The sequence below is a fragment of the Plectropomus leopardus genome, chromosome 15 (genome assembly GCF_026936395.1).
Source record: "Plectropomus leopardus strain MGB_pleo_1.0 chromosome 15, ASM2693639v1, whole genome shotgun sequence".
NCBI classification, from domain to species: Eukaryota; Metazoa; Chordata; class Actinopteri; order Perciformes; family Serranidae; genus Plectropomus; species Plectropomus leopardus.
This window is the reverse complement of record NC_142190.1, coordinates 2,454,414-2,469,459: the sequence shown is the minus strand read 5'-3', so window position 1 is coordinate 2,469,459 and position 15,046 is coordinate 2,454,414. Positions and strand designations below refer to the sequence as shown.

Here is a 15,046-nt window from a genome sequence, read left to right as displayed (position 1 = left end):
ATATTTATATAGTTCTTTTTTAATCAGTGATTCTCTCTGTTATTTTTAAGTCATTTTTAAGCTAATTTTCAGATTATTTTCTTGTCAAATATTTAATGTAAAATAAAACTAAATATAAATAAAACTTTTTTTCTATAACCTAATTTTAAATATATAACCATAGTAATTATAATATAGTTTCCTTGATGTTTTTCCCTAATTAGTGATTCTCTCTCTCTTATATTTATATATAAGATAATTTTCTGAGTATTTTCTTGTCACCTTTTGCAATTATTTTTGCAATTTGCAAGATAATTCATGCCAAGCTGGCGACTGCATTTTTTTCTCCACGTTTTTGAAATTATCAAACCAATTTATTCACGCTTTATTCAGGTTTGAATGCTTGTGAAAAGCATCTCAAGGCTATACAAAAAGACTGGTGCTGCTCCAGGTTTCAAAGGGTTAAATGGTTGTATTTTGTATTAATTTTACTGCTGATTTTCAAAGAAAATATGCCTTCAAACTAATTTTAAAAGTTTGGCAATTTTCTTCTTAAAAACATTTTGGTGATTTTCAAAGAAAATATTGGTTTAATTTTAAGAATTTGATGATTTAAAAAAAACATGATTTCAAAAACCCATAAGTGGGTTTTCAAGTCATGTTTAAAAAAAAAAAAAAAAAACACCAAAAAAAAGAACAATTTTTCACAACCAGAAATTATAATAAATATACATTTATTTAAAAATATATAATGTATATATATATATATATATATATATATATATATATATATCCAGGTTTGTGAAGCAAATTTCCATGACCTCTATTGCTATTTGCAAATTCCATTTGTTTTCCAGGTTTTTCATGAACATATAAACCCTTTAAAATTGTTTTTTCCCCAAAGGTTTAAAAACCTCAATGACACAATTCTCCATTCGGGGCTCTAGAGGGCAGTGTGGCTTGTTTTTTGAAAATGATGAATCTGTTCAGAGAGAACAGCGTGTGCAGACGGTGAGCAGCTGATCAGATTTGCAAATGAATAAATAAACACACCTGTCGAGGGAGCGGGAGGTGAGCTCGTCTCCGGTGACGCTCGGGGGGAGGTAGAGCTCCATGGAGTCGTCCACGGCGGTGCAGGGCGAGGAGGTGGGCAGGTACACAGCTGTCCACAGCTGCAGCGCTCGTGTGTGGCAGACTGGCTGCAGCACCTGGCGGACAAACGAGAGACGAGGACGATCTCAGAGGGTCAATACGTGTCTGTTATTCTCACCGTTCCTCTGTTTTTATTAGAGATCTTTCACACAGATTTAGTCTTGATGTTAAAGTTATGCTTTAAATCTTTGATGATACGGACAGTTTGGGGATTTAAGTGCAATACAGTCATGATTGGATGAACGTCAGGTGAATTTAACCCGACGAAGGTCAGATGACTGAAACCTTGCTCACTGACTTATTATTTTCATTTGTTTTTGTATTCAGGATATTTGTTTTTGTTTTACTCATGCATTAATCCACATCAGTCCGTGTGGGAAAAGTTTTAAAAAGGCTTGGGGAATTCGTATTTTGACACTAAAACATACTTGGACCAGAAACTGAATATCTGGATTTGGGGAAAACCACTGAGAAGCTACAGTGTGACAGAAAAACCTAAAAAGAATAATAGTGTCTAAAAGTATTAAGCAACCTCCAGCTGTTTCTTTATTTAACCCTTTGAAACCTAAATTGACATCACTCTTCTTTTGCTGCTTTCAGACAATAACACTACTCCTAATAATAATGAATAAATTCAATAGTATTTAAAGTCTTGGAAAAAAAAGCAACTTAGTGAGAAATATTCCTCAGATTGCTACAAATTAGGAAATGTACTTTTTTAAAAATTATTTCTTTGGGGCATTTTCCCTTTATTTTATAGGACAGTTTGAGAGAGACGGGAAAGATGGGACAGAGAAGGGGAAACGACACGCAGCAAAGACCCACAGGCCGGACTCGAACCCAAACCCGGGCCCCTGCAGGAGCCTGAGGAACATGGGGCGCACGATCTACCCAGTGAGCTAAAGGTCACCCCAGATTTTATTATTATCATTATTATTAATCAGAAAAACATCTCGGGAAAAACCATTTGTTTAATCATAAATACGGATTTGAAATTGTTTCAACATTATTATGATAAATATAATTTATTAAAAAACATATAATTTTGAAGCTCTTTTTCCATATCATTTTCCTGGTTTTTTTTTTAAAACACATTTTCAGGTAATTGTCTTGAACTTTTTTACTAATTTCTTGCTAATATTTGGATCACTTCTTTTTTGTTGCTCATTGTCTTCTTTGCGTCTTTGAAAGAAACCAGGCCAATTTGCACAGGTTTCAAAGGGTTAACTGGTGGCTCTTCTCCCCCAAAAAAGCGTGAATAAAAGTATATCAGCGCTCGCACATTAACACTGTGAGGACGGTGTGGGAGTGTTGGGTACCATGTCATGGCTGGGGATGTAGAGGAAGTTCTGGAAGTTCTTGTTCCCGTTGCGGAGCAGGGACCACACGGAGCAGGTGCGTTTGTAGATGTTCCTCGTCTCCCTCTCGCGGGCGTTGTTACACAGGAAGGTGCCGTAAAGACACGAGTACGTGTGCTGCACCAGCTTGACCTGGAAACGTGGAGTCAGGCGGTGAGTCGACAGCACAAAACAGCTGATTGATGTGAAAAAAAGCATCTGACAACACGATTAGTTCTGGTTTTAAAACGACAGTTTGTTCTTCAGGGTTTCTACATCAAAATACAGCTTGTTTACCAATGCCTCTAACGTCTGAAATCCAAGAAACGTCCTAAATTTCTAGAAAAGTCCTAAAATTCTAAAAACAATCCTAAACCCAAGAAATCTTAGAAATGTCCGAACATTCCTAGAAATGGCCCAAAACCCTTAAAATGTCCTAAAATTCTCAAAATGTCCAAAAATCCTGGAAACATCGAAACATTCCTAGAAATGTCCTAAAATCCTAGAAATGTACTGAAATTTCAGAAATGTCCTAACATTCCTAAACATGTCCAAAAATCCCACAAATGTCCTAAAATTCTCAAAATATACTGAAATCTTAGAAATATCCAACATTCCTAAAAATGTCCAAAAATCCTAGAAATGTCTTAAAATCCTGGAAATGTTCTAATATCATAAAAAAAACCCATACAATCCTGGAAATGAACTTAAATCTTAGAAATATCCTAATTGTCTAGAAATAGCCTTAAAATCCTCGTAATGTCCAAAAAATTCTGAAAAATGTCCAAAAATCCTAGAAATGTCCTTAAACCTTAGAAACCTTTTAAAATTCAAAAAACGTCCTAAAATCCTCAAAATGTCAAAAAATCCTAGAAACATCATAAAATTCCTCGAAATGTATTAAAATTCCTGCAAACATGTATGTGGCTGTTGCGACTGGCCCCTGGCCTCCTGTCATTTTGCAAAAGGCCGCCGAAACAAAGAAAGCTGCGTGTCTCTGACTGAGTTTTAGGGACAGTGTTGCCCTGACGACCACCCACCAGGAAGGCCTCGTTGAACTCGAACAGGCAGGGGAACTGTTTGAGCAGCTGGTGGACGCAGTCCAGCCACTGCAGGAAGACGGGACACTGCTCGCTCACGTCGTCAGCGTTCTCCTGGTGGCCGCAGCGGTCCCCAAACTTATGTCCGAAGTCGAGCCACTCGGTCTCTACGAGCAGCTGGAAGCCCTGCGGACGACACGGGAGTCAGAGCTGGAGGTGATAATACTACAGAGCGAGAAAACTCCTGATCCAGCAACACACTCTGATAACATTGTCACACTGGGCAGTAAAATGTTTAAAAAAATTGTACATTGTGTTTATTTAACCCTTTGAAACCTGAGCAAATTAGCGAGCAACTTCAGAAGAACTGACCCAAAAATCAACAAAGAATTAGTGAAAAAATAAAACAAATAAAATTCAAGAAAAATACCTGAAAATTAGCAAAAAAAGGAAAAAGAAAATTTATAACAAACAAAAAAACAAGGAAATGACCTTTTAATATTTTTTTGAAACATTATTTAAAATAGTTAATTATGGTAAATACAACTATAGTTATAGTTTTGATCATTTTCCTTAGCTTTTATCTTTTTTTTCTAAATCTACTAAATCTTGCAATTTGTGGAACATTTCTTACCAAGTATCTGAAAAAATTCACACCAGTTTCTTTAAGTTCAAAGGTATAAATACTTTTGAAAGGCATATGAAAGCAGCACAAAAAAAGGTGATGTCGCGCCAAGTTTCAAAGGGTTAAAATCCTTCTGTATGCGACATCCTGTGACCAAACGCTGCAGACGCTCACCTCTAACGTCCTGTAGTAGGGGTCCAGCAGGATCTTGGCGAGGGCTACAATCTGTGGCGTGCGGTCCCACCCGTCCGAACAGTGCACCAGGACAGGACGGCCCTCCCTCTCCACCGCCGAACACACCAGAGTGGCCGCCTTCAGCATGACGGACAGGTGCTGCAGCCAGCGGGTGCTCTCCAGAGCCGACAGCCAGCTGGAAACATGAAAAGTGACGGATCAGATGAGGATAAATCCATCCGTCTGTTTTGGAGAGGACGAGACCTCTGCAGATAATTTGGATAAAAAAACTCCTGCACACTGAAAACTGAAGGAATCCTAACCAGGAGAAACAGCTCGCTCCATCTTTGCTTATTGTTTTGAGTGAGAGCTCTCTAGTGGCAGAAAATAACAAATATCCATCAGAATAACAACGAGCTTTATATAAAATTAAAAGATAATTACAGCATCCCCACTGAGGCGTTTGAGGACTGTAGGCAATTTTAAAATAAAACAATAACTTTTTTTGGTTATTTCTCTTTGGCTGCGATAATTTCTATCTGGCTGTGATGAGCAATGTAATTTAGGAAATTAAATAATAAACAAACATGTATCGCAAACCTGTTTTTTAAATTAAAAAAATAAATAAAAGTTTAGTTTCTTTTTTTTTTTTTTTACAGCAAACATGACTTCCAAAGTTTTTTTTTCTTTAAAAAAGAATTTTAAAGGAAAAAAAGAAAATAGCCCCAAATGTTTACATTTTCCATAAAATTGCAAAATTAATAATGATAATAATAATAATAATAGAAAAAAACTTAAAATTAAAAATGTTAAAGAAAAAAAACCTGAAACAGGCCTACAAGTTTGGAAGGCATTTTTTCTTTAAAAATCATTGGTAAAATATTTATGAAATAGAGCCATTAAACCTTGTATGCCCTGTGGCAGACATTAAGGAAGCGAGCGTGCAACATGCTTCAGTTCGGTGATTTTGCCGTCACGTGCTGCTCGTGCACGCAGCGTGTTCCCGGTGTAACAGTGGATCGCATTGCTGCATCTTTTGTTATTGTTTTGGCTGCAGAAAATGAGGTTTTAGAAGGATCCTTCCCTGACTTTAGGAAGCACCTGCTGTAAACACACAGCAGCTCTGGTTACGCGGGGTTAACTCAGACTGTGTTACTGGGCTGATGGTTTAGGAAGAGGAACCCTCTGACCTACATCTGAGGAGGCCTCCCTGTGTCATCGCACACCTCCATCCGAATAACAACCAGCCCAAAAATAACACGCTGCGACGTCATAGCGGGTCAACCTATGTACTGTTCATACAAGCACACATGTAACACATGCAGTCACACATGTAAACACGCTGCTCAAACACACACGCACACACATCAAACACACACAGGACAAACAGACAATCAGCCCGGGGACTGTGGCAGCGTTCCCGTCTCTGCGCGGTGTCGCCTTACTGCGACCGTGAAAACCGGGGGAGGGAGAGCAGAGCGGCTCGCAGAGAAAAGGTCAAACGGATCGACTTACTTTCCTGGATCGGGGATCTGACTGCAGACGGTGCGCAGAGCCTGGAAGCTGTTCCGGATGGCGTGGATGTTGGCCATCCCCATGAACATCACCTCACAGTTGGGGTAGTACTCTGACAACAAACACAAACAGCTGTGATGAAGGTCATACGACAAAAACAACACGTATCCCGAAAAAAACAGGCGTGATTTCATCATCTCAGACAAACATGCAGGATAAATGAATAAATGATTTTCTAATTTCCACCTAACCAATAAAGATTAAAAAGAGTTAAGGGGTTACGAGGCTATGTTATGAGGATTTTTTATGATACAGATCAGCAGTGAGGACAGTGTTTGATTAGTTGTAAAGGTTAAAAATAGTTATATAGTGAACCCCAAAATTACAGAATGTTGTCATTTTTAGTTTCAATAAAATATATTTAAGTCATTAACATTATTTTTTTATTTATTTATTTTATGTATTCATGTCTTAGGTATAACAGGACATAATATTGTGTCGTAGAATTTTTTTCTCTATTAACGAGCGGTATAAAACTGCACTATAACTGACCATTTGTTAATGTCCAAAGGCTATTTATTCATTAGATCTGTAAAAATAAAATAAAATAATATAAAACAAAACAAAACAAAACAAAACAAAACAAAACAAAACAAAATAAAATAAAATAAAATAAAATAAAATAAAATAAAATAAAATAAAATAAAATAAAATAAAATAAAATAAAATAAAATAAATCTGTTGTTCAAAATTTTGTAAGCACCTGTTGTGATGAAACATTTTGGACAAAAGTGGTGGTTTTTTACTCTATAAAGTGCCACTTTGCTCTGTTGCAGTTATTCCCACGCTGTATTGATGGTGTAGAGACAACTAAATGTGGAAGGCCGAGTAATGACGAATAAAGAGAGACTAAAAATGACTAAACTGGAGTGATTCAGACATCGGTAGAAAACAGGCGTTCCAGCTCAGACAGTGTCAGGAGAATTAATTCAGGGTTTGTTTTTGGTGTTTTTTTTAACACTGAAGCATGTAAACATGTTTTCGTGAAAACGAAAAATTGCAAGCATGTATCTAAAAAATAGTAACAGGTCCTCTGTCAGACTTTTCGGATGTTCGGTCGCACTCACCTTCACACTCGCAGCCTCCGCCCTTGGCTCGGTTGGCCACTGCAGCGGTGTAAGAGCGAGCGTCCAGAATCAGCAGCTTCTGTGGCACAGTGTTGTCATCGCAGCCGGAGCCGCCGGTCAGAGAGGAGTCTGGAGAGACAGAGGGGTGATTTTTTACTGAGTGGACGGCACGATGTGAATTGGACTACCGCGGAGAGGAGGAGAGAGAAAGTGTGAAAGCAGGAGGCGGCAATCAGAGAAGTGCCAGAGACATGATGAACAGAAACCGACTTTATTTGTAACCCGCTGAAAATCAATATCTCCTCCTGATGACACCGCCACAGAGCTGCGACGAGTAACCATCACAAGTCAAGAGACCTGCTCTCAACCGCCGAGACAGACGAGTAATTACTGTGAGGCTGCAACTAAACTACCTCTGTCTGCACTCAGTTACCTGCACGTCAGCCTGTTCAGGTACTCAGTAATTTGACAGATTGGACTCTGTTCAAACAATCTGTAGCTCGTGGTCTGAAGTGCATTTAGGACGTGCACAGCTAAAGGGGTTGTATTTAGTCCCTTAATTTACCCTTTGAAACCTGAGAAAATTGGTTTTATTTCTTTCAAAATCAATGAAGGCAAAAAGCAACATGACCAGAAATTACACAAAAAATTGCAGAAATTGGCAAAAAGATGCAAGAAAATGACTGGAAGCAAAAAAAAAATCAAATTAAATATCAAATTTAAAAAACAACAAGAAAATAACCTTAAAAAATTGCTAAAAATTCAAACGACAAAAAAAGTAAAATAATTTTAAATATTAGGTTTTGAAAATTATAATATTTTTCTGGATCCCCCCCTTATTTTTAAAATATGATTTTAAATAACTCTCACTCTCTGTAGGAAATTTTTTCATTTCTTGTTACCTTTTTTAAATCAATCAACCAATTTACTCATGTTTCAAAGATTTTACTGATTGTTTTAATGTGTACCAGAAAATTGATGTCTATCCAAGTTTCAAAGGGTTAAATGCTACCTAATTCTCTACCAATTGTTGATAATGTATTTGCTGAACAAGCCAAAAGTATGAAGGCATCACTGAAAATAGTTCATTAGTTGGCACTTTATGTTTAGCATCATTTTCTGTCGGTTGTCCACTTTGGGAGTAAAGAAAATAAACGAGAAATGTAAATAATGGAAATTATCTTCACATAATCAGCATGAATCTGAATCCATTAAAAGTGACGATGCGAAATACAAATCAATAAAAACAAAACGTTTTACCGAAATCGCTGTCGGAGGAGTCGGGAGCTTCCCCGCGTTGTCGGCAGGCTGGCGCGCCACAGGTGCCTTTGGCTCCGGCGTCCATCTGACACGCTTTGGCGATGGATGTCACCAAGTACTCGTCGTCCGTGTTCCTCCAGCCCCACCAGCTGATCTCCGGCTGGCTGCAGCGGGAGATCACCGCCCCGTTCTTCTGGTGCCTGGAGTTCAAGGTCGCACAGTCAGAAAACACGAGCACAGACCTAAAAATCAAACCGAGGGCGCACAGAGGTGAAAACCCACCTGTAGACCACCACAGGGATCCTCTTCCAGGACCTGAAGGAAGCAACACTCTCCAGCTCCTTGTCTGTGATCCATATTGGAACCAGCAGCTTCTGCGGGTAGCTGGAACAAAGTCTGTGGACAGGAAGGACAAGACGTGTTTGTTTCAGAGAGGACACTTAAATTCGGTTTATATTTCTCCGAACATCATACAGCCAACACCAGAGGAATCCTGGGAATACACGTCCAAACCATTTCACCTTTCCCAAGAAACACAATAACAGAAAAACTGGGGAAACGAGGTTCTAGGTGTAAGACAAATACCCTGAGAGAGTTTTATTTTTTTTTAAGTCTTTTTGTCCTCCTGAGTGGATGAAAAACTCAACAACAACAGTAATTTTTTTTAGGTCCCCAAATTCATCTACTGCAGACTTTGCAGGTCATTTTGCATCATTTTCGGGGTCACTGTGCATGACTTTTGGGAAATGTTTTTTGTGTCTCTTTGGGTTTTTTGAATTCTTTTGGGGTCGTTTTGGATCTCTTTGAGGTTATGTTTTGTCTCTGGGGCTCTAGTTTTGAATTCTTAGGGTCGTTGCATCTCCTTTGCTTCTCTTTGAGGTTATTTCTGTATTTTAGGGTTGTTTTGAGATCCTTGGGGTCTTTTTGCATCACTTTTGGGGACTGTCTCTGTGAGACTGAGATTTGGGTTTTTTCATCTCGTTTCAGTTGTTTGAAATCTTGGGGTATTTTGTATCTTCTTCTTCGTTTTGAATTTCTATGAGGTTATTTTTGGCTATTTGGAGTTGTTTTGATCTCAAATTGGCAATCTCTCTTGTCTCTTTGGGGTCATTTTGCATCTTTCATCTTTTTGAGGTCGTTTTGCATTAGTTTGTGGTTGTTTTGCGGCTCTTTGGGTCTATGAATGGACAATCGCTGCAAAAATTTAATTACAGGCAACAAAATCTTATGACCTTTCCAAAACTGTACTCCACGACTGTGGGAACCCTGTTTGCAGGTACACAGGGGCTGACTTAAGATAAAAGCTAGCAACAAGAATCTTTCAGTGAGAAAAAAGACAAAACAAACCGAGACAAAGTAGTGCTATGAGCTGCAGCAAACAACACTCGTAGACAAAACACAAATGTTCCGGTTTTCAGGGTCACGCTTCTCTCATCGAGAACGCTCGGCTCTGGCAGAGAACAAATTACAGAGCGCTGCAGCCCGACTCCATCTGCTCTCCTCCTCGCTCACGATACTTTCCTCGATGTCTGCTCACCTGCTGACTGTCTGAGGAGTGAAGGGGAGACAGACAGTGTGTGTGTGTGTGTGTGTGTGTGTGTGTGTGTGTGTGTGTGTGTGTGAAACACTGTGCTGAGTCATGGGCCTCAGCAGGCTGCGGCTTGTTTAATTAGCCAGTTGTCCTGTGTGTCTTTCTCCCTCAGCAGGATGTGCTCTCTTGGGCCCTCCAAGCAGACTGGCCTTTTTTTTATTGTTTATTTGTCCAGACAGTGCAGGGGACAGAGGAGTGGGACAAACAGGTACACAGACACAACACCACATTGTTTTTGCTTGAATATGTACTATAATGATATGTGTATACATACGTATGTTAAAGGGTAAGTTTGGCATTTTTCAACCTGGACCTTATTTTTTTGTCTCAAATGGGAACAATAATTTTTGAAATTGGTCCAGTACTGAGGGAGAGCGAGAGGATCCTTACAGAGATAGACCTTTATATTAAAGGGTAAGATCATTTTTGTTTAACTAGTAACAACCCCGAAACTGTTATCGCCAAACCCACCAGACTCCATTTTTAATTCTTTAAAAAAATCACAAAAAAAAAAAATAGGCCAGATTATATTTAAGACACCATGCTTTCCAAACCAAAGATGATCAAAGAAAAACATTTTTAAAAAACGTTTTTCTGTAAAAAAAAAACCCACCAAAATAACATTTTTAAAAAATGTAATCAAAAACCAACATTTTTAAAGAAAGAAAAATATTGTCAAAATGATCACTTTTAAAATGCCAGGGTTTTTTTTGTTTTTTTTAAGTTGCCAACATCTTTAAAGAAAACATGCCTTCGAAACCAATCCTTGCTAAAGAATAAAAAAAAGGTTTTCTGTAAGAAAAAAAAAAAAAGAAAGAAAAAGTGTCCAAACTTATTTAAGGGAAATGTGCGTTCAAAACCTTAAATTTTTAAATAAAACCATTTTTTCACCCATTTCACCCAAATCACCCATCTTATTTTGAAGATCACCAAAATAAAGAAAGGAAGAAAAAATACATTTTTTTTTTTAAAAATCACCAAATTTTTTTTAAATTAAAATAAAGAACCGATAAGGAGTATCGGTGGTTGTTTCAGAGGATGTATGATCTTTAAAAAGTCCTGGAAATGTCCTGGAAATGTGCTGGTAAAACTGTGTATGAACCCTGTTTATCTGTGACATACTTGAAGTTGCAGTTTATGTCGGACACTCTCCAGACGTTCTGCGTGTCGAAGCCCATCCTCTTCACCTCCATCTCCATCCTCTGACGCACGTGATCACCTGAAACGCATCGAGAGAGAAAACTGTTTTAGCTGCATTTTAACAAAATAAGAAAACCTTAGGTTCAGTCTTGGTTGTCTGTGAGCACAGACCTGGGCGACAGAGATGAACGTGCTGGTCCTCGTCATCAGCGCTGCCTCCCAGACACCAGGCGTGATACGCCAGGGCGAACAGGTCCTCCAGCCGCGCCGGGTGAGCGATGGCCCGGTTCAGACGCTTGACCCACTCCTGGCATTGCTTGAACGTTGCAAAGTGGCATCTGTGGAGAACCGAGCGTTAAAAAGATGAACAATCTCCAACAACAAAATATCTCATCACAGCTTCACACAGCGGGGACCGAGAGGGGAAACAAGAAAAAGTCATGTCTTCGAATGTTTGACATTTGTGGTGATTAAGACCTCACGGATTTTTATTTAATACGGTTTACTGACTTTTAAGGCTTTATATTCATAAAATTTAACTGAATTTTTTAAAGACTTTTTAAGCACCCGCAGACACGCTATCCAGAATCCTTCAATTGAAAACAACACAAGTGAGATGAAACTAGGGTAGAGTTAGGATAAATTTAAAACCAGAGGAAAAAATAATGTAAAATGTCAATATAAAGTAATACAAAGAAATAGACCAAAAACAAAAACAGAAATGATAAAAGCAATAAAACCACAAATTAAAGGAAACAAAATAGATAACACATAAGTTGAAAAAGGAAAATAGACCAAAAAAATTGAAAAAGAAATACAAGAAAAAACATATAAATTAAATAAGAGAAAATCAAATAATTCAATCTATAAAATAAAAATAAAAGTAAACAGATTAAATAAAAAGACCAAATAGAAAGACAACATCACATAAAAGCAAGTCTATAAAATGAAAAGAAATAAAAGAAATAAAAAGAGAACATCACATAAAAGCAAATCCTTAAAATAAAAAAAAGAAAAAAAATCTGAAACAAAAAGACAAAATAATAAGACAGCATCACATAAAAGCAAGTCCATAAAATAGAAAATAAATAAAATAAATAAAAGAAAACATCACATAAAAGCAAATCTTTAAAATGATAAGATAACATGAAAATAAAAAGATGAAATAAAAAGAAAGCATCACATAAAATCAAGTGCATAAAATAAAAAAAATAATAAAAGAAATAAAAAGAGAGCATCACATCAAGGAACCTAATAAAAAATTTTAAAAAAACCCATAAATTAAATAAAAAATAAAAGAAGAAATAAAAAGGGAGTATCATATAAAAGCAAGACTATAAACTAAAAAAATAAAATACAATAAAAAAATCTACCCCTGAATTTTACAAGTACATGTATGTATAAAAAAGTCAAAATATTGCCAATATCATGATATGAATTTTTCTTATCATATCGTCTTTCTGCTACTGTATTTTTGGAGCAATCTGGCACAAGAATTTCCTTTGTGATTAATAAAGTTCTGTCTTATCTTATCTTAAATATTATACCTGCATTACTGTGAATGACATAATATGTCACACCCCTCCCCCATAATCAGTGATGTGGAGTAATGCAGGAGCAGAGGAAAGGACAGAGCTAGAATACCATTAGAATTACATTAACATAATGTTATCAGTGGTGTAAGAGTTGTAACCCTCTCCACCTGGGAATATTGATTAGTGTTTAAGCGTGGTAGCGTGTGTGTGTGCAGTGGGTATAAATTCTCTCCTGACAGACTTGAACTGTATTATTCATTCATAAGACCACGGCAGTGTATTTAATAACAGCATCAGTCTGTCTGCAGGGTTAATGTGGCGGCCTCAGGTGTGGAGCGAGCTCTTTACTGTACCTCACAACTTTGGAGTCTTTGCAGATGATGTGCAGCTGGAACATATCTCTGCTCTCCACGCTCTCTATGAGCCTCAGAGGCACCTGTAGGGGGAGACAGAGCGCAGGTGTGATCAGCATGACGGCCCGCTGGCGGAGCAGGCAGCACATCTGCAGGGAGGTTACCACCCTCTGGTCCAGAACAGACTGAGTCCAGGATGCAAACACGCAGAGCGCTGCAGAGCAGAGGAAGGCCTCATCTGAAGAAATCTGTTACCAAACAGCAAATATAAACCTGGATTTTGTGGATTTTGTCTGTTCTGCTTTCCTTCATCCTGTGTGGACTGAGGTGTTAACGAAGTCGCTGCTAAGATTTACAAAAATCACACTTCACTTCTGGTCAAACCTTTACGAAACAGCGCTGTGTGCACCCTGCATGAATAAGAAACACCTCTTCTCTGCTGGTGATAACAGCACATGTGGTTTAATACTACAGCAAAACAAAATACAAGGGCTGCAACTAACGATTATTTTGATAATTGGTAGATTATTTTTTCGATTAATTGATGAATTGGATTTTAAAGAATAAATAAAAATGGAAATAATAACAAAATAAGCATATCTTCTTCCATCACTTTGTTAAAAAATGTTAAAATCACTGGCAACAGTGCAAAAAGTGCACAAACAGGCGGCTGCTTGAACATCGCTGAGCTGTCTTTATTACTTTAAACCTGAACATACGTGTTTTTTTGGTTGAGATTTACCTGACGTTAAGCTCTCCTCCTCACTTTCGTTTTAGACGCGACGTCATAACCATCATGCACAGACTTCACTATAACACATCCATGCTCGCGTGCTGTGTCACTTTTACATATTTAGCAGCCAAAACACTTCCTTGTTTTGCGTAACATGAAGGGCTCCCAAACTTGTGAAGATTTCGTACGAAACATCCTCTCTGCCTCCGCCATGCCTCTTCAAAACACCGGCTTCTCCCACCTGCATGTGACGTAAACAGTCCACAGCAAGGGACGTAATAATCGCGCGACACAACAAATCGATAATCTTATTCGTTGCCAACACATTTAATAATCTATTATAATCGATTTTATCGCTTCGTTGTTGCAGCCCTACAAACTCTTGTTTTAATAAATGAAATATTTCTTCTTTTTACATCATTCTGTGAGCAGATTGTGAGCTGCAAACATCTGCAATCCTAGAAATGTCCTAAAATTCTTGTAACGTCCTACTATCTTAGTAACGTCCTAAAATCCAAGATATTTCCTAAAATCCTGTAAACATCATGGCCTACATGTCCTAAATGTCCTGAAAAAAATTGTCCTGAAAAAAATTGTCCTGAAAAAAAATGTCCTATGAACATCTTAAAATCCTTGAAATGTCCTAAAAAACAAAAAACATCCTAAAATCCTCGAAACGTCCTATAATCTTAGAAATGTGCAGAAAGCCTACAAATGTCCTAAAATCTTAGAAATGTCCTAAAATCCAAGAAACATTCTAAAACCCGAAAAACGTTCTAAAATCCTAGCAACGTCCTACGGTCTTAGACACGTTCCTTAAATCCTACAACGCCCTAAAATCATAGAAATGTTCTAAAATCAGAGAAACATCCCAAAATCCAAAAAATGTCCTGAAATCCTAGAAATGTCCTACAATCAAAGAAACGTTCTAAATTCAAGCAACCTTATAAAATCTGAGAAATGTCCTAAAATCCTAGAAACGTCCTAATTCCTTGACACATCCTATAATCCTAGAAATGTCCTGAAATCATAGAAATGTCCTGAAATCCTGGAAACATCTTTAAATCCTACAAATGTCCTACAATCCCATAAACATGTATGAGCTGCTGCGCCTGGCCTCCTGTCATTTTGTAAAAGTGTCCCTCATGCAAAGCAGGCAGAGTATCGCGGGTTAAGCCGTCTAGACGGTGGCAGAGGGTGGTGTTTTTATCATCTGGTACTCACAGATATCTCATTGTCCACACCTGGGTAGGTCTAAAACACAGTGACAACATGGAGCACACACACACACACACACACACAGAGAGAGGGAGAGGACACAAGACAGGAGGAAATGGAAAAACTATTAAACCAAAATAATTCAACAAACGAAAGGAAATTAAAAAAAGGAAAGAAATATCAAACAGGTTGACAGGTGAAAGATAACTGAGTGTGCTACTTGCAGGATCACATGACCGAATGGAAATCATGGAGAAAGACAAACAC

General features: G+C 37.8%; 1 protein-coding gene across 7 annotated transcripts in view; it reads right to left on the bottom strand.

The window, feature by feature from the left end:
• The window catches only part of mtmr4 (myotubularin related protein 4), an 84,951-nt gene that overhangs the window by 7,936 nt on the left and 61,969 nt on the right, over positions 1-15,046 (bottom strand). For 6 of the 7 annotated variants that reach the window (XM_088088307.1, XM_088088311.1, XM_088088305.1 and 3 more), the window contains 12 exons: positions 14,786-14,815; positions 12,829-12,911; positions 11,112-11,278; positions 10,923-11,019; positions 8,492-8,605; positions 8,210-8,409; positions 6,950-7,078; positions 5,823-5,934; positions 4,308-4,503; positions 3,509-3,694; positions 2,451-2,621; positions 1,033-1,187 (listed from right to left, as the gene is read on the bottom strand). In XM_088088307.1, coding sequence (XP_087944433.1) covers positions 1,033-1,187; positions 2,451-2,621; positions 3,509-3,694; positions 4,308-4,503; positions 5,823-5,934; positions 6,950-7,078; positions 8,210-8,409; positions 8,492-8,605; positions 10,923-11,019; positions 11,112-11,278; positions 12,829-12,911; positions 14,786-14,815 — 1,640 coding nt within the window. The remainder of the gene's footprint in view (positions 1-1,032; positions 1,188-2,450; positions 2,622-3,508; positions 3,695-4,307; positions 4,504-5,822; positions 5,935-6,949; positions 7,079-8,209; positions 8,410-8,491; positions 8,606-10,922; positions 11,020-11,111; positions 11,279-12,828; positions 12,912-14,785; positions 14,816-15,046) is intronic. The other variant, XM_088088306.1, reaches the window with a different exon arrangement.